Source organism: Sus scrofa, chromosome 5 (assembly GCF_054392235.1).
Source record: "Sus scrofa isolate SSC_HxYL_T2T_F1_AM1 chromosome 5, Sscrofa_HxYL_maternal_Yorkshire_Landrace_v2.0, whole genome shotgun sequence".
In the NCBI taxonomy this organism is placed as follows: Eukaryota; Metazoa; Chordata; class Mammalia; order Artiodactyla; family Suidae; genus Sus; species Sus scrofa.
Genome location: NC_139387.1, coordinates 68,542,872 through 68,563,179, shown reverse-complemented (window position 1 = coordinate 68,563,179; position 20,308 = coordinate 68,542,872). Strand labels below are relative to the sequence as shown.

General features: G+C 43.9%; 1 protein-coding gene across 1 annotated transcript; it reads left to right on the top strand.

Annotated features, from left to right (window-relative positions):
* Window positions 1-6,168: 6,168 nt before the first annotated feature.
* Window positions 6,169-15,472, top strand: GABARAPL1 (GABA type A receptor associated protein like 1). The gene is given in 4 exon segments (NM_001190287.1): window positions 6,169-6,368; window positions 11,401-11,479; window positions 12,565-12,683; window positions 14,109-15,472. Coding segments are annotated over 4 exon segments (354 nt in total). The 5' UTR covers window positions 6,169-6,278; the 3' UTR covers window positions 14,175-15,472.
* Window positions 15,473-20,308: the final 4,836 nt, after the last annotated feature.

The window sequence follows — 20,308 nt, the reverse complement described above, 5'->3', positions numbered from 1 at the left end:
GCAACCTGTCCTTAAGGATTTTTATGGAAGCCTCATTACTTAGGCAAGCTTAATTAAATCCTTCGCTATTGGTTACTGAACTCAATTTCTAGCACTTTTCTCCTCCCTGGAGGTGGGGTGGAGGGGGAGTGAAAATTTCAAGGCTCTAATCAGCGATTCCTCTGGTCATCAGCCCCCAACCTTAGGTTACCTAGAGGCATTCCAAGTCACTCATTAATGTGACTTTGTCACTCTTATCACATGGGAAATTCCAAGAGTTTTAGGAGCTCTGTGCCAGGGACAGGGTAGAAGAACAAATATGTATTTCTAATTATAAATCACAATATCACAGGCTTCCATATGTGCCACAAACTGGATGGTTTGAACAACAGAAATTTCTGGACTAGGAGTCTGAAATCCAGGTATGGGCAGGGTTGGTTCCTTTTAAAAGCGGTGAGGGAGAATCTGTTTCCGGCCTTTCTCCCAGCTTCTAGGAACCCCTAGTACTCTTTGGTTTGCAGATGGCACTGTTCCAGCATTTTCACGTCCCCTTTCTTTTATGCATATCTGTCTCTGTGTCCCAATTTCCCCCGTTTTTAGAAGGACACCAGTTCTATTGGATTAACATCCACCCTAAGGGCCCAATCTAATTCGATTATCTGCAAAGACCCTATTTCCAAAGTCACATTTATAGATACCAGAGCTTAACTTTAAAAAAAAAATTTTTAGGGCCAAACCTGTGGCATATGGCAATTCCCAGGCCAGGGGGCCAATCAGACCTGCAGCTACCAGCCTACGCCACAGCCACAGTAATGCCAGATCCAAGCTGCATCTGCGACCTACACCACAGCTCATGGCAATGCCAGATCCTTAACCCACTGAGTGAGGCCAGGGATCAAATCACATTCTTGCAGAGGCGAGTCAGGTTCTTAACCCACTGAACCACCATAGGAACTCCTGGACCTTAACATTTTTGAGGGGACGGTAACTCAACCCATGACACAATTGTTTTTCGTGGTATTTCAGGAGACAGCAAACAAATAATAACCTTTTCAATCTACCATCTTAAATCAGAAAGTCTACCCTTGCCTCTTTGGCCATCACCTACTGCATGGTTTTTGAGTCTTTACTTTGTATCCAAAGCACTGGGAATATAAATACAAGGAATATGACTTCAAGTAGCCTGTTGTCCATTGCTAGAGATGACCTGAAACTAAATACTTAGATGTTATTAGAATTCCCTCTAACTCTTCCTTTATCTCTCTATCCCTACCTCTGTATCTTGCCTCTTTGAGTATCATCTTCTCTATCACTTGTTGGAACCTAGGGTAGGCCATCCCCAAATAGGCCTCTATGGCATATTGATTATTTTGCATTAAAGTTACTTAAGAAATAGCTGATGCAAGAGGGACATCTTGACCCTCCTCTCCATCTCCCTAAAAGCAGGAAATAAATCTCCCATGTGAAAGATGCCCTCCCTGTATCTAGAGGTAGAAGGTCACTCTTACTGCCAGAGATAGGAAATTTGGGGCCAAGAAGCCCATAGAATCAAAACTTGTTACTTCCTTGATTTACCTCCCCAAGACCAAACTCTGTTTAGATTCTTCATTAATTGGTGCTCTAAACCTAAGTTTCTTCGTCCTGTCAGTTTCTCACAAATGTGCTGCTATTTTTTATCTAAAAAGTATAAAAGCCAATTGCTTTGGCCACTTCTTAGATCTCATTTCTGAGACCTCTGTGTGCACAAATTTAAATGTGTCTTTTTCTCCCATTCATCAATCTCGTGCCATTTTTTTTTTCTTTTAAATTAGTCCAACCACAAGAACCCCTGAGGGGGAGGGGGGGAAATTTACCCCTCCCGGATGCTCTCTTACTTGGGTGGGGGGTACATTTAGATTTCAGGAGACTAAAACAATGGATGCTCTAAGCCTGAGATCTCCCTTCATCCAAACTACATCACCAAAGTGGAGGATTCCTTCTCTTAGTTCACATTTGAGAAATTCTAAGGAAAGATGGTGATGAGTCTTGTGTAAAGTCACTTGGCCTTATAAATGGTCAAGGCAGTGTGGGTCTATAATTGGTGAACTCCTCTAGAAGAACTAACTATGGGGTTATCAGTGGAAGAAGCAGTTCCCTCCAAAATCATGCATACTCCCTGCCCCCCAAAAAAACAGAATTAATGGGTGTTATATTATCTAATGTATGATACATCATTACCAAATGTGCTTTGACAATGATAAGCACGCAATGTTTTGAAAGCCCATGAAAAGGATACAGAAAGATCCAAGCAAATGAAATCAAAAAGATATCCTGGAGAAGGTGATGCCTGTACTAAATCCTGAGTGATTCATAGGAATTAGAAGAAAAAAAAATAGGAGGAGAAAATGTTTTCACAGGAAGAGCCTTTGAGAATATCTCATGGCCGGAAACAAAGGCAACACTAGGGGAAGAAGGAATTTAAGTCAGTTAGTATGCCTGGAACAGAGAGTGCAAAGGAGGACATGGCTGAGGCTACAGTGATAAACAGCAGCCAGATCCTAAGTACTCCATTTCCCTACTAAGGAATTTGAACTTTTCCCAACCACTATAAAGAATCTCTGACCACTGAAAGATACTAAGAAGAGAAATGGTAGGATGAAATATGGTTTAATTATAATTATTCTAGCATCAGTTAGCATTTTCTTTCTCTATTGCCTCAAAACAATAAAGATAAAACTCAAGACTAATTACACATGGATTTGAGTAATAACAGTGGTTTGAAAATAAGTCCACATGGAGTTCCCATCGTGGCTTAGCAGTTAGCCAACCAGGCTAGCATCCATGAGGACGAGAGTTCTATCCCTGGCCTTGCTCAGTGGGTTGGGGATCCGGCGTTGCTGTGAGCTGTGGTATAGGTTGCCAACACGGCTTGGATCCCGGATTTCTGTGGCTGTGGTGTAGGCTGGCGGCTACAGCTCTGATTCACCCCCGAGCCTGGGAACCTCCCTATGTCACAGGCGCAGCCCTCTGCCCTAAAAAGACAAAACAAACAAACAAACAAAAAAGTCCACAGATTCTTTAACATTCCTTCCATCTGGAGGAGGCAGGGCCTTGGAGAATGGTCCATTCACTCACCTCGGGACGTCTTGGTTGCTTCCAAGTTTGGACACACATGAAGACGGCTGCTATAAATACCTGTATGCCGGTTTTCACGTGGACAGAAGTTTTCGACTTCTTTGGGTAAATACTAATGTTGGGGAGGAAGAAATTGTCTTCTGCCCTTTCAGGTTCTTCTGGCTGGTCCCAGAATTAAATTGACATGAGACAGATTAACAGGAGAAAACCAAAGAGAAGTTTAATAACACGTCTACACCGGAGAGACCCAGGAGAACTGAGGAACTCACCAAAATGTTCCAAGCCCTCACTTTAAGTACCTCCCTCGGCTAAAGACAAAAGGGGATGTTGAGGCTGGGGAGAGTCATTTACTGGAAAGTCCTTTGCCAGGCAAAATGTAATAAAAAGGGTAAGGTGATTGTGCAGATGTAAGTCCTCAACTTCTGTATTAATAAGAGAGTTTCTAAGGATTTGGTCACAGTCTTCTTCTAGGTACAAGGAAGACACCTTTATAAAGGAGACTTTCCTTACAAACGTAAATGTTACTTACAAAAGGGTAACTCTCACTTGTTTCCCCCCACCTGCTCTTTTTTTAGAAAACAACCAGCTTAAAATAACTAATATGCCAGAGATATTTTTTGGGGTAGCAAATTCTGCTCTTTGACACTAAGTGGTTGATTGTTGTCTTGTATTGCAAGAGTATGTTATGTTTTCTTTTTTTTTTTTTTTTTTTTTTTTTTTTTGTCTTTTTGCTATTTCTTGGGCCGCTCCCGCTGGCATATGGAGGTTCCCAGGCTAGGGGTCCAATCAGAGCTGCAGCCACCAGCCTATGCCAGAGCCACAGCAACGTGGGATCCGAGCCACGTCTGCAACCTACACCACAGCTCAAGGCAACGCTGGATCGTTAACCCACTGAGCAAGGGCAGGGACCGAACCCGCAACCTCATGGTTCCTAGTTGGATTCGTTAACCACTGCGCCAGGACGGGAACTCCTGTTATGTTTTCTAAGAAGACATCAGTTTGTCTTCCAAAGTGGGTGTACCATTTTCCATTCTCATCAGCAATGAAGGTATGTCCCTGAAATGTGAACTTTTCAATATAGTATTTTATCCTTGGTTAAAAAGGGAATTTGGAAACATTTTTATCAGATTGAATGTTTTAATTTATAAAATTAACTTCTGTATAATATTTTAAGTGTTCTGCTACAAGGAAAGAAAACAAGCTTTGGGGGCTGACAGATTGGGCAGTGTTAAGATAAAGTGTTAGCATTTAGAAAAGCCTTAAGGCAGAAAGATCAACTTAAATTTCATTTCCAAATTATTGTCCATATATAAATTGACAGTGGTTAAATAAAAGTTAAAATCAGCTTTAAACTACCTATGATTGTTTTCAGTAGATTTGAGAGGAAAAAATATTCTTAAAAAATATTGATCTCCATGGTAATTATTTTTCTCAATTTGTTTTAAAGTACTCTTTTGAGACATTTAGCTATATTTGGGTCAAAGCTCAAATGATCTAAAATGTTCAATTTGAAAATAAGGATTAAATATTATAAATGTATTATGTGATAAAAGAATTCCTGGATTTTCATACAAAATAAGGTTTGAAAAATGCCGTGCTGCAGGGAAAAATAATTAGCATCAAAAAGTAAGGCCATGCCATTTATCTTCCTTGTTTTAATAATGCAACCTAGTTTCTTTTACTTTGTGGGTTTGTTTTTTATTTTCATTATTAGTTTTTTTGGCCACACCCATGTCATGTGGAAGTTCCCCTGGCCAGGGATTGAACCTGTGCCACAGCAGTGACAATACTTGATCCTTAACTGCTAGGCCACCAGGGAACTCCCGTGGGTTTGTTTTTTTAAATCAGATACTGAGACCTTGATTAGAGAAGACAGGTGAATAGGCCTGCTGTTGTCTAATATGCTTTTTTAGAACTTCCTAGACTTGTTTAGGGCAAAGCAGCTCTTCACTCTTCATCTCTTCCTCATTCTTTTTTACCCTTTACAATATCTGTTGCTCCTCCACTACAGATCCCTGGAATCACCGTCCTTACTAGAGGTTGGAAAGGCCTTTGTCTTTTGATTCTTTGCTGAGAAAGAGGGGGCCGGTCTTCCACCCGCCTTCAAGGAGCACTTTGTATTCACCTTAGGAGAGGAATACTCTCCTCCGGTGCACTTCTGCATTAGGAGGAAAAAAATGCTTGAGGATTGCTGGGTTAAACACTGGAATCGCTTTATATTTTATTTTCCCAAAAGACAGATCCAACTTCTGGGTTAATAGGAGAAAGCAAATCATCTCTATCTCTAAACTTGCTTAAAGCCCTTAGCAGTCTTGACTGACATCACTTCTCTGGACCTTGATGACACCTCGTGCCCTTCACCTTATACAAATCCTCTTCAAATCCCTGAGTCACGCTCTGTTTATGTTGCTGCTCTAGGAACAAATTGCTGCAGGGACCCAAACAGGATGACGCCAGCGTGGTGAAGGAGGGGTCACCGTTCAGGGAGCCAGCCCAGCACCCAAGGTCAGGGGAGAGGGCCATCCAAAGGACGAAGGGCAAAATGCAAGCACCGGGCACTTGAGCGTTGGCCCGAGGTATCTCAGGACCTCTGTCTCTGCCTTTCCCAGACTTCAGATCCCAACAAGCTGAAAAAAACTGGATGTCGCCATCTGCATTTGTTTTGAGGGCCCAACCAAGAAACGGTCAAAGAGAGGGAAGAAGACATTTTTAGAACACTTTTTTGGTTTTAAAAACACACTTAACATCACAGTTCCAATAAAATAAGAGGTGAAGATTGCTCTGTTTGCAAGCAACTCGATTTCGAGAACGTTAAGAGTGAAGGAGAAAACACTGAAACGGACCTAGCTCCTGCCCACCCCCAACCGCGGTCGCCAGAACCCTGGGGGCGGGCTGGGGGCGGGGCTTCGTGACGTCACAAGATACCCGCGCCGCCGTGTTGTTTTTGTGTTCCCAGCTGCCGGGAAAAGCCGCCGGGAATTCTTTACCTGGCCGTCCCCTACCTCTAGACGACCCGAAGCCCCTTCGGAAAGCTGTGCGGGGAGGCGTAGCGACCGGGGCTGGCCTTTCGGAAGAGGGTCTGAGGCACATTGCGGTTTGGCCGAGGGAATCAAGACGGGAGAGACGCGTTTGTCCGCGAGGGAGGCAGGCCCCGTCCGGGGATCTTAGAAACCCTGCGGTCCATCATGAAGTTCCAGTATAAGGAGGACCATCCCTTTGAGTATCGGAAAAAGGAAGGAGAAAAGATCCGGAAGAAATATCCGGACCGGGTCCCCGTGAGTGTGCTGGGAGGGGGAGGGGGAGAGAGGCAGGGGGGGGGATGAGCCGGGGGCGGGGGAGTCGTGATGGCTACCCGAAGGCACAGAAGAAGGGTGATCCCTAAAATTACCTAACCTGAACGCCCTTCACTACGAGGAGAGCCAGTGGAATGAACATTGAGACTGCGGCCCGTTTAAAACCCATTTCCCCAGGGTCAGAACCCATCCTTGGAGCTGACCGCAGTTTTAGATTGGAACGTACGTTTGAGTGACTCAGCAGTATTCAGAGGATGTGTGGGTTGGGATGTCCTCAAAAAGGGACCCTTTTGTGCGAGAATGATGAGGTGGAGATCATCCGTTTGCTGCCTTTAAGACAGCATGGAAATTAAGAGAACACAGAGAGGATTTGCTGTCATCAGTTTCGGCCTTAGGTAGTTATCCGTTAATCAGGTGGACTTTGATCCTCATAGCATTGGGTTTGAGAAGGAAATGTTCCGAAGCCAGTGGATATTTTATTTTATTCTGTGAGGATTAGAAAAGGGGGGGGGGGCGTCGCAAGACAGGCCTGGCCCAGAAAACAAGGTCACGTTCTCTGCGCAGCAGCAGCCAGATTGCCTCATCATTCTTGGCTACGGGGTGTGTGGGGGCAGCCATCCTTCCTCCGGTATTTATTCTGAACACATTGTACCTGGTCACAGTAAGGAAGGGCTGAGACCTTTTTTTTCTTGGATTTTGGACGCTGGTTTATGTAATAGGAACTAGTGCAGGCAGTGAGGAGGAACAGAAGAAATATTAAGGTGTCGTTCTGCATCCGGGCGTTTTTCCCATCACCCCCTTCCACTGCCTCCTGCCTGGTTTTTCTCTAATGTGGGCTGCGCAGCCCAGTTGGAAGGCAGAAATCTTTAAAGTGGGGTAGAGGAAACTACCACCGTTGAGTTTTGGAGATGAGAAACCAGAGACTAGAGAAACTAGAAACTAGAGAGTGTGCTCTTTATCTGCGGGCAGGGAAATTAGGATAAATACTACGTATAATTTACACGTAAAGGAATTGCGATTTTCTGATTGTGAATGGTACTCCCGTCCTTTCCAATCCTCATTTAACTTTCATGTTCTTACAGCACCCACCAGCGACCTGGGCTTTATAAAGCTCTTGCAGTCCTTTTCCTATAAAGTAGAGGAGACGTTAGGGCCATTCCATTCCCCAGGAATTACATACAAAAGGGTTTTCAGCTAAAAAAAAAAGAGCCAGCCTTATTACCCAGTAAAGGATCCTTCACAGGTTACTTTCCTGGTCTCTGAACCTTGAATGACTGCTTTGAAAATTTTCCCCCAAGAAAGGTGATACCCATGCTTGTCTTGAAAATGACAACTAACTTTTATTGCTAGCTTACCAGGTACCTGGGAGTATTCTCAGAGCTCTGTCTAATATTCATTCACTTAGTCCTCCCAGCATTATAACCCCATTCTGCAGGTGAAGGACCGGAACCCAGAGAAATGAAGTCACCCCCTAAAAGGTCTCACAGGGCTGATATGTGGCAGAGCTGGGAACCCCCACCCTGGCTGTTGGGCCTCCCATGCCATCTATTTTCTCAGTGTCTAATGCAGTTCTATTAAGCAGAATTATTTTAAATTCAAATACCTCACACTGTTAGGTATTGGAAATAGCAGAGTAAACTGTAGTTGCCCTTAAGAGTTCACAGATGGTGGTATGATGGTAGAAAAGCGTCCCAGTCAGCAGAACGGCTACCGTTTATTCAGAACTCTCTCAGTATAAAGCTCTGTTCCAGTGGTTCTGTGGAAGTCACAGACTCAGAATCATAGCTATTCCTAAATCAAGTTAAATTTTCCATATACTTCCTCAAAACAGCTGTTTCCATTTTAGTCATTTCCATGCATTCACCCAGAATATTTCAGCTAATCCCCCCAATTTTATTTTTTTCCGCTCATTGTCTGGTGTTAAGTGTTTTACCTCCGTGATAAAATGTAAGGTAACATGGCCATCGCGTAGATCTCATGATTCCTCCAGTTAGGTTTTAACCAGCCATCATCCTTCCAGCCCGTTCCTTAGATGTTCAGCCTCTGGCCCTCTTTCTAGTTGTGACACAAAAGGAGCTCTGCTCAGAGTTCTGGGATTTGGTGCTGGTTCTGAGCTGAAGCCTGAATCTGGCTGGCTGTGCCGAAGGATCCTGTTTACAGACAAGCGGGTTAGAGTAAATAATTTCTAAAGCCCTTTTCCGCCTGACCAGAGTGTTGTTAAAGCAGTCACGTACCCTGACTGCTCACGTGACTTGGGTTTAGCCTCTGCACATCTCTAGAGCTGCCATCCAGAAAAATCGGCATGCTTGTGCCTTGAGACAGAGGGTGTCATGGGATTTTGAAATTATCTTTATAGCGACAATGAAATGAAAACCGGCAGTAAAGCAGGAAAATACTTGGGAGAGATGGTGTGCTTTTTTGAAAATTCATGCACAGTCCAGCCCTGTGGAGTATTAGCCACATCTCACAGATAGGAAAACAAGAGACCCAAACAGGCAAAGCATCTAGCCCAGGGCCCCTCGTTAGGGAGGAGCAGAGCTGGCATTCCTGGGAAATGTGGATATTTTATGGTAAATGAAAGCCTTAATGGTTCCCCCTCCCCTCCTGTTCCCTAAGATCCCACTGTCTCCTCCCATTGTCACAGTTGCACTTGGTTTTGTTGCTGTCTTTCTTGGCTCCCTTCTTGTGGTTTCCATCTCTGGTTGATTGGGGCTGGAGCTGCCAGGTCTCCGATTCCTGCCTGACACAAGGCTGTGCGCCCTCCCCCTTCGATTTTATTTACCTGCTTCCTCCTGTCCATCCTCCTCGTTGGACCTTCACTGGTGTCATGCCAATTCATGCTTTTCCTACTTTTTCTTTGAATTTCTCATTCACGTATTACTACTCCAATTTTTATTTATTTATTTATTTATTTTTATTTTTTCTTCCAGTTTTACTAAGATACAGTTGACATATGGCAACTGTATAAGTTTAAAGTGTACAGCAAATGATTTGACTTACATACATCATGGAATGAGTATCACAGTAAGTTTAGTGAACATCCGTCCTCTCATATAGTTGCAAAATGAAAGATAAAAAAATTTTTGATGAGAATTCTTAGGATTTACTCCCAGCAATTTTCATAAAACTGTTAATTATACATCAGTGTTAATTTGGCATACTGTGTATTATATCCCTAGTACTTATTTATCTAATAACTGGAAGTTTATATACCCTTTGACCACCTTTATCGCCTCACCCCATCTCCCCCCACTTCGCCTCTGGTAACCACAAATCTGATTTCCTTTGCTGTGGCTTTCTTTGTATATTTGTTTGTTTTTAAGGCGTAATTGACCTATAACACTGTTAAATCCTGTCACACAACGTAGTGGTATTTTTTCTATTCATTTCAAAGTGATCACCATCATAAATCTAGTTATGATATGTCACCATGTTACTTAGTTATCACCTATATTTCTCACACTATACATTTTGTACTTGTGACTCATTTAGTTTGGTACTGGATTTATTTTTGTTTTTAAGTGTGATTATCTCCTGGTCTTCCTAGTACAGGATTCTTTTTCTCTGCAAAAATGGATAGGTTTTTCACTATATTAATCTGTCCTCTTAAATTTAAAACCTTCGGATTTCTCCAGGTCAGCCTTTGTGTTTAAATCTTTGTAATGTACAAAGCCTTTTTCACATAAAATTTAATGGATTATTCAAGTTCATTGTATCATGATTGTGTAAAAGATGTGTTTGAAGATTGTCATCTTCCTTTTACTTATTGAAATTCTGTAGCTCAGAGAGGTTAAGTGACCTGTTGAAGGTCACACAGCTACCAGAGATACTTGTCCAGTGCTTATTTCTGTTTCCTTAAATTTTCTGTACTTTCCATATCTTCTGTTTAGAATGAGTATATTTCCTAAATGAAAAATATAATCTATTACTTGTAATAGATTCAGATTAAATTATATATTATACATTTATATAATATAGAAATACTAAATATATTTTTATAATTTTAAAATTTAAATACATTCTTTAAATTAATATTTACAATTATAAGTTTGCATTTTATAAATCTAATGTATAAAAAGTTTAAATTTTACTTTTTTCCTTTTCTTTAAAGAAATATATTTATAAAACTTGATATATTATAGAAATATTTAATGTAGATATTGGAAGTCTCTTAAAATCCTAATTGATAATTAATATTGATGAGTGGGTTATTATACTGACATCATATCAAAGAATATAAGAACTGTTTTGATACTTTTTTGACTTAGTAGTCTTAAACATATTTTTTGCAGTCATTCCCAAAAACTTTGACACAGTATAAAACTTAAACCATATTACCTATACCTTTAGTAAATAACATTTATAAGAAGAAATAAAACTCATAGGTATTCAGGACTACCTGAAAAAATCCAGACAATCTTCTTGTTGCTCTAATTAAATTTCAGAATGTATATATCCTATAGTATACCTTACAGGTAACTTGTAATTAAAATCAGGGTTCTCTTTACTTTCCATAACATGCCTTCCACATCCTCCTGTTATCACAGCAGTGAAACTGTAACTTTATCAAGAAAGTCCACTTCCACATATATTTTGTAAGAGGTAAGGGAGAATAAGAAATGGGAACTTTTAGGAGTTCCCGTCATGGCGTGGTGGTTAATGAATCCGACTAGGAACCATGAGGTTGTGGGTTCAATCCCTGGCCTTGCTCAGGGGGTTAAGGATCCGGCGTTGCCATGAGCTGTGGTGTAGGTTGCAGATGCAGCTCAGATCTGATGTCGCTGCGGCTCTGGTGTAGGCTGGCAGCTGTAGCTCCGCTTGGACCCCTAGCCTGGGAATCTCCATATGCTACTGGTGCGGCCCTAAAAGGACAAAAGACAAAAAAAAAAAAGAAATGGGAACATTTTATGGGGCCCAGACAAATCCACTTAAGGCAAGGCGGCTGGGGGATGTAGAAGGGCAGGTACTAGGTTGGATTCTGCAGTTTTCATCCCCACTCTCTGCCTCTTCCCAGGTGATCGTGGAGAAGGCTCCTAAGGCCAGGGTACCTGATCTGGACAAGAGGAAGTACCTCGTGCCCTCTGACCTCACTGGTAACGCTCCTTCCTGCCCCTCCTCTACCTCCATGGCAAAGCATCCCCAGACCGTCCCTTGCGCTTGAGATCCTGGAATTGAGAGGAAGTAGAATTGAAGAAAATAAGTGGGGTTCTCCCAAGAGTTAGGTGGTCCAGAAGTGGTGACTAGTGACATGAAAGTTCTTTCCCATCATCAGTTTCCTTAAGCATTTTCCTTAAGCATTCACAGTAACTTGTTTGATTTAGATGCAGCCAACTGCAAAAGAAAAGAGCAGATGTCCATTATTCAGACCGCTGGAAATTCATCTTTGTTATGGTGATACAATTTACTCCAAAAGGAAAACCAGACTGGTTTTGTGGGAGGATCACATTTTAGAGCTTTACAGCTGAATGCCTTGTCCCCTCAAGCTACAGTTTTTTTGTTAATACATTTTATAGATCTTGTTTGGCTTTGAGAAAGGATATTTTCATTCCTCACTTTGATTCTTAATGGAATAACCACTGCATCCAGGAAACACTTGGAAAGATTTTGTAGATGTGTTCGCTCCAGAGTAACTAGATTTGAATATCAGCCTTCTAGAAATATTTTGCTGTGCTCAGTGAAAAGTGAAGCTTTGAACTGCAGTCATTGCCCCAGTGTTGGGATGGGTGCTGGTGCCAGGATTCCTGGAGTCCCGGAGACCTTTTCCCATCACAGTTGTCTTAGGGTAGGAGTAGGTATGAAAGTTTCCAATCAGCTTGAGACAGTGATGGGAATGTTTTGGTCTGGATACACTTCAAAGGTATCTTCACAGGTGTCCTTAGGCTTTAAGTTGGGTGCACTAACGTTTGGTCTGAAATTGAGTAAAGTGGGAAAGGATTGATGAGTGTTAAACTCCTCAGTGGCATGTCAAGGAATAGGCAGTCTTCTCTGAGTATCAGTTTTTTATTTCTAAAGTTGGAGGACAGTATTTGGCTCTGCTCAGGTGATAATGAGTGTGGTACTTTTTGAAACAGTTGCAGTAGAGGTGTTGTGTTTGTTTGTTTTTTTCATGGCTCTTACCCTTCTAACCCCTCATTTTCTCCCACCGTGCCTTCCTCTTTGAAAACTTTCCCTCGTCCAGTTGGCCAGTTCTACTTCTTAATCCGGAAGAGGATCCACCTGAGACCTGAGGACGCCTTATTCTTCTTTGTCAACAACACCATCCCTCCCACTAGCGCGACCATGGGCCAGCTGTATGAGGTAATGGTCGTGGTCACAATGCAGTGCAGTCTGGCACCTCCAGCCCGTGTCCCCGTGTGTGTTGATAACACACCTGGGAAGTGGGGCAAGAGGTGTTGTTTATCAGGATCCTCTTACATCTGGCAGCAGAAGGCTCCGTGAGATCAGATGCCAATTGTCCTTTAGGATTGAGTGGCCCCCTGGATTCATTCCCTTTGAATTCTCTTCTCAGGCTTGCCTTGCAGTAGTTTTCAGCTTTTTTTTTTTTTTTTTAAAGGGAAAAAAAGAAACATATGGAACATATGGAAGTTCCCAGGCTAGGGGTTGAATCAGAGCTGCAGCTGCCAGCCAGCAGCACAGCCACAGCAATGCCAGATCTGAGCCTCGTCTGCGACCTACACCACAGCTCGTGGCAACACCAGATCCTTAACCCACTGATGGAGTCCAGGGATCAAACCCACAACCTCATGGTTCCTAGTGGGATTCGTTTCCATTGCACCACAATGGGAACTCCATGCAGTAGTGTTTTAACATTGGGTCATTTTCATTGAAAGATCCAGAAGTGGTTCCTGAAGCCAAAGATTCCCAGTGATATGAAATGTAAAATGAAATGGATGCATTTGTCTTAACAGATAAACTCAGATGGAAAGGATGACTGAAGTTACTTGTTTTATTTTATTTTTTTATTTTTATTTTTTGTCTCTTTGGGGCCGCACGCACAGCAAATAGAAGTTCTTGGGTGAGGGAGGGGTCCAGTTGGAGCTGTAGCTGCTGGCCTAATGCCACAGCCACAGTAACTCCAGATCCAAGCTCCGTCTGTGACCTACACTGAGGCTCACAGCAATGCTGGATCCTTAACCCACTGAACGAGGCCAGGGATTGAACCTGCTTCCTCGCAGTTACCAGTTGGGTTCGTTTCTGAGATACAGCAGGAGCTCCGTGAAGTGATTTTATTTGCTTTCATTGGTAACTGTCAGAACCTAAGGAGAAAACTATAGTCAAAATTCTATCATGCTGTATCAGCTACGATTGTAACCGTTTTATTATTCCTTAAAGGAGTTCACAGATACTGCCTTCTTATTGTGCCCCACTAGTGAATTGCATAAACTTTTCTAAGAACCTCTCATTTTTGTGCCACAGCATCCATTCCCTGTTAGTATGTATTCCAGTATATATGTTAACACTGGAGCTAGGTTCCTCTTGCCAGAAAGAGCTTGCCAAGGGTCCGTTTGTATCCCCGATGTGTGCCTATGATGTTCTCCGTGACAGTTTTTGTGAACTCAGATTTCAAAGTTGAATCGCAGCCGCTTCTGCTGATTCTTGCATCTTCTCTTGAACGGGGGCTGTTGAAACCTCCCTTTCCTCCTGCACTGGGTCATATGAGGCTCTGGGTCCGAGAGCTGATGTGCCTGTGTTCTCTAAAGTGTCCTCTTCCCACTTCCCTAGGACAACCACGAGGAAGACTACTTTCTGTACGTGGCCTACAGCGACGAGAGTGTCTACGGGGAGTGAGTGGTGGAAGCCGGCAGATGGGAGCTCCTGGACTCGGGGCAGGGGGAGGGGCGTGGGGCGAGAGAGGGAGGGCTCCCCCGTGGAGGACGACAGAGGAAAAAACATCTGGAAACACGACCTTGCACACACCATCACCACATTTCCACACACTCAACTGATATTTTTTTGCTGCCTTCTCGGCCCAGGGAGAAAGCACGTCAGGACAGAGCTGGCAGATTGGCTTTGGTAGAAAAATGAGGATGCCCTCTAATCTCACAACACTACCACGTATTAACTTTCGTGTGATTTCCATAGAAGAGGCAGGAGGTGGGCAGGCTGGGGCCAGGGATCGTGGACCACCGGTAACTTCCTGCTCTTCTTCTCTTGGGGCAGAGATTCTGTTTTTTGACATTTGCACAAGACAGGTAGGGAAAGGGGAGGGAATGTTTGAGGACTGCTGGTAGTGGACCATTGCTGGGGACCAAAAGAGACCTATTGTGATGAAAGCCTTGTGACCCCCGACCTCTCCTATCTCCACCCCTCCTCCCGAATCCCACCTGTCATCTCTCAAGCATCATGGTACCCACCCCAGTGGCGACAGTGGACCCCAGACCCAGACACTTAGATGGAGCTCTCCTACGGCTGGAAAATGATAGGGGCCGGGCGTGAAGGATATTAGGATTATGAAGACAGTCTCGATAGCATTAAACTGGAATTGACCCAGCACTGAGCATCCCTGTCTAACCTGCTTTGCTCTTTGGTGCCTCTTTTCGCACCCCACCTTGGACTTGAATGCGCCTCAGCCATTTCCAGTTATAGGCTAAAACCACTCATCTGGCATTTCCCAAGCTCCGCTCCATGAACAGGGACAGAGATGAGTTACGGATAGAAGGGTCCGATAGGAGGTAAGACGGATTGTCTGCACCTCCCACTCAGCCAGAATCCTTGCTCCCACACGCACAGGAACACTCAGGGAGGGCCCGCTGCTTCCCTCCTTGGGTTTTCATTTACCGCAGCTGCTAGTTAGGAAACGTTGAGAGGGTAGCTTTTCGTAGTTCATGAGGATTCTCCTCATTCTGATTATTTTCATTTCGGGGTTACAAGATGGGACAGCGGGGGGCGGGGGGGGGAAGCAGGAATTGCACTCAGATATGACATTTCCGTTCATCTCAGACATAACATTTCAGTTCATCTCCGCCAATGAAAACAGCCCTTCCTGTGGGGGAAATCTGTCAGTTCTGTCAGCTGCAGGTTCTTGTATAATGAAGTTTATGCTGTCAGGCCAAGGAAATAAAATAATTGCAAACTTAAAAAACCTACCTTGAGTTCAGAAATGTTGCCTTTATTTTTAGCAGGTATTAGAATAGAGAGTGTGTGGACACGAGGCAGAAAATTTGGGGTGGGAGTGGCTGTTAGAAGGACACCCACGTGTGGTCAGACATGTGTACTCCACCCTTTACTGCCCAGGAGTCACCATCCAAAGGTAAACGGAGGTAGGGCAGCGTGCCTGGTGTGTTGGTGGAACATGCAGGGTGATTTTCTTCTGAGCAGATAGATGAATGCCTTGTCACTGCTTTCCATGTGTCTCATAGCCGAAGGTGGTAGACTGCCTCGATCAGGATACGGGGGGGTGGAGGAGGAGGTGCTAACTAAAATGCAGGTGCCTAGGCCTGGTCCCTGGTTTAGCTGACTCAGAATCTCCACGTAGGCAGCTGTATTTTTAGCCAGCTCCTCGTGATCCTGCTGCCCACTGAAGTCGGAGGTGTTGCTCAGTTACCTGGGTTCTGCTGTCAGTCCCAACCAGACCTTTCCTCTCCATGACACCTGGGTCCAGGCGAGGCCACCATTTCCCAGAGCAGCAAAAGGCACCTCAGTAAGACTCCTGTGGTCAGAACAAGTTTGGTGTCTTCTTTGGACCACGGGAGAGTCTTAATTTCAGTCAGGAACCAACATGTGGGTGGGTTGGGGAGGGTGCAAGTGAAGAGACAAAAACAGATGAGTAGTTTCCTTTCTTAGAGATGGAGAAATACCCATCTCTAATCCTCATTATCTTCTTGCAGATACATACCACCGGGTGGGGTCTACCTTTGCAGATTCTCATGAGAGATATCTGAGTCAGCAGGAAAGAAGCAGGTGGTTATCAAAGACCAATGGCAGGATTCCACCCACCACCAAACCCCAATGCTCAGTGTTGTGATTGAGAGTGAGATCAGAGTGGAGGGGGAGGGTGGAAGCCCAAGCCCAGCCAGGGCCACGGGCAAGAATCACAGAAAGCGCTAAGGGGTGTTGATGTTGACCTCAAGGCACCGCGAAAGGACACCTGTCACTACTGACAAGCATTGGGGTGTTTCTGCTAAAGCCAAATGGAAGCTAATATTTGAATTAAGATATGAACTATGTTTTGAAACTTGCCCACGCTATCTAGGAATGGGATTGGATACATGTTTAAAAGAAAACAGACACATGGCAGAGCCCAGCCCTCTGTACACACCGGAAGCAGTATTGCGGGATACCACAGGCCGTTGCCAAACCAAAGAAGTCCCTCGAAAGCAGAAGCTCAATCTCCCCGCAGGATGCCTTTGGTTACATGCAGTCCTGCTCATTTCTCAGTTTTTCTGGTGGAAAAAATTTATCCTTGGATGGGGCATGACATAAGCATAGTAGGCCCTCCCCCTTGGACGATAGGTCCATAAAATTTAAACAACTAAGTTGAGAAGCAAAGGCAGGCTGGGTGTTTCCATGCTCTGGATTGGAGATGATGCTCTTTCCTGCACATCAGTATCTTGGCATCATTCCCCTATTTCCTGCTACTCAAGCTTTAAAACTTCTTACTACCCTCAGTCCATTAGGAGCCAAGTCTCGAACCAAAAGCAGTTTAGGAAATGTCCTTTCATTAACTGAATCCCATGTAGGATTGAATGATATACTTGATGCTTCTTTTCGGAGCCCAGTCTTTTTTTTTTTTGCTTTTTAGGGTCACATCCATGGCATATGGAAGTTCCCAGGTTAGGGGTTGAATTGGAGCTGTAGCCACCGGCCTACACCACAGCCACAGCAACTCAGGATCCAAGCCACATCTGTGACCTACACCACAGCTCATGGCAACACCAGATCCTTAACCCATTGAGCAAGGCCAGGGATCGAACCTATGTCCTCATGGATACTAGTCAGATTCCTTTCTGCTGAGCCACGACTGGAACTCCTGGGACCCAGTCTTGAGTGATGTATCAAATAAGTCCATTCCCTAGGAAGCCAGATTGACATCCATGGTAGAGATGAGTGAGTCCTTAGCTTTTACTGTACATTTTGGTAGAAAGATCTCAGGTGTATCTGAAGGATGAGCATATATCTAAGTTTGCCAAGGATGGTCTTGATTTATGCTATTGTCCTGATTGGTTTATTGATGCTTCTTTAACTCACTGTCACAAGTTCCTCCATGGACAAAATATGTGGTCATTCTCCTTACACTTAGTATAGAAAAGGAGCCTTATTCCCACCATCCCAATACAGCATGCGCAGTGCAGTTCGTACCCAATGTGGGTGGAGACCGGAAAATGAAGGCCACTCCTGAATGCCAAGGTGTTCTGCTTTATCCCACTGTTTTTTCCCAATGCATAATTTTTTTCTTCCTTAAAAGCATCATGCACTTAAAAAAAAAAACAGCAAAAAAAACCCCCTCATTTGCATTGTGAAATCAGAGGTTAAGATTGCACAAGAACAAAATGAATGGTGGTTAAATGGAGAATAGTGGTGGTAACTAGGCAGACAGGTGCCCTGCCTCCCACAACTCCGGAGAGCACCCTACTGTGCTGGTGTGAATGGCCCTCCCGGGAGCTGGCTGGTTCCCCGGGCCCCTGCTTTGTTTCATTCACTTTTCGGACACAATATTGTCAGTGATTGAAAGTGGATGTGAAAATGTTGCATTTATTAAGCACACAGTCGTACACCGTTTTTGTGTCATTAACCACCCAGTAGGGGCTGGCGGTATACATCCACACTTACCCTCCGTGGATACAGTGCCAAGTCAGCTGTAATAACCGTCATTTCTGAAAGTAAACTAGTTGATAAACTGATGCCATCCAGTTTTCTCATTCTGTACAAAACTTGTAATCATCCTCTTTCTAGCTGTGTTTTCTTTCGGACATATTTTTGCTCTAACAGATTTGAATGTGCTCCAAAGCACTCCTCTTCGTTTCGTTTTGTTTTGGCAGCAGGAAACCACCAATTATTTTATTTGCAGAAACACATCCCTTTTGCCCTTGAGGGGCTGGAGTCCAGCTTGGCACTTTACCGCAGCCCCGAGTCCCTATTTCCTTCCTAGCCTTGCCACCCAGCTCCCCACTCCAGCACTTTGTTTACCTGGATGTTACGGTGCTAGGCCTGCGATTGGGTCAAGTCTGGCCTGTGGGTGACTCAGGGCTACAGAGCTTGTTTATCTCCTGCTTCAAACCCTCCACCCCTCAAACAAGAACACTTTAGAGACCTTGTCCCAAAAGTTATGATGTTTTGATGTGAGCATTTTGGCCCTGTTGTGTTATAGGACCTTTTTCTTTTTTTAACTGTCATTCTTATAGGTTTTTTTTAAACAATTTATTTATTTATTTATTTGTCTTTTTGCCTTTTCTAGGGCCACACCTGTGGCATGTGGAGGTTCCCAGGCTAGGGGTCTAATCGGAGCTGTAGCCACCCGCCTACACCAGAGCCACAGCAACACAGGATTCGAGCCACGTCTGTGACCCACACCACAGCTCACGACAACACTGGATCCTAATCCAGTGAGCAAGGCCAGGGATCGAACCCGCAACCTCATGGTTCCTAGTCGGATTCGTCAACCACTGAGCCACGATGGGAACTCCTCATTCTTATAGTTAAGGGCACCTTAATACTTTGTAAATACAGACAACCAGATTATCTTCAAAGTTGGAAGTAACCGGAAGTGATCACCCCTAAGAGTCAAATGACATTCCGACATGCCACCATGCAGGTGTGCCCACATTGCAAAGACCGTAGTCATTCTCTTGATACCTATTCCACAGTGTGGACCACAGTTTTGTTTTTTTGTTTTTTGTTTCTTTTCTTTTCTTTCTTTTTCATTGCTTTCTTTTTTTATTTTTTTTTAGGACCACACCTGTGGCATATGGAAGTTCCCGGACTGGGGGCTGAATTGGAGCTCCAGCTGCTGACCTGTGCTACAACCATGACAATATTGGGTTGAGCCACATCTGTGACTTACACTGCAGCTTGCAGCAACGCAGGATCCTTAACCCACTGAACAAGGACAGGGATTGAACCCACATCCTCATGGACACTATGTTGCATTCTTAACCCACTAAACCACAATGGGAACTTCAAGGACCATCTATTTTGACACTTTTGTTTTCAATAGAGCAGTGTATTTATTGAAGATCTTCATGACATGTTGAGAGGTGTCGAGCACCTAAAACATGCATGAAGTGATCCTGAGCTCTTGGGTTGGGGGCTTGAGATATGTGTTTTTATATTCCCTTAAGCTCCAAGTGGCCTCATATCACTCAATCAAAGCATGGCAACTGCTTTGCTTGGTATTTAAAGAGCAAGGTTTTTTTTGTTTGGTTTGGTTTGGTTTGCTTTGGTTTTTTGGCTGCAACCACAGCATGTAGAAGTTCCTGGACTAAGGATTGAATCTGCATCACAGCAGCAACCTGAGCTGCTGCAGTGACAACGCTGGCTCCATAACCCACTGTGCCACAAGGCAACTCCTCAAAAGCAAAAATAAGCCAGGTTTTAGTGCTAACATCGGCTAACTCCCTATCTCTTTCAAGTCTTGGCTCAGCTGTCATCTCAGGCTATCCTAGGCTCCTCTTTAATATTTCAATAATTCCCACCCACTTGAACAATCTCTCACTCAGTCCCACCTGGCTCTACTTTTGTTCTGTTTGCTTAGCACTGATCACCTTCTGACATTTTCTCAAGTCTCTTGTCTGCTCTTACTAGACTGTTAGCTACACAAAGGCAGAAACTTTATTCTGGTCACTGATGTACACAAACTGGTCAGAACATTTTTGAACTGGCTGGGCCTAGAGTTGATAATATGTAGTGAAAGACTAGTAACTTCTGATATGATTGACAGCTGCAGTTCAAGGACTAGGCCATTATGAACTAAGTTATCCATAAAA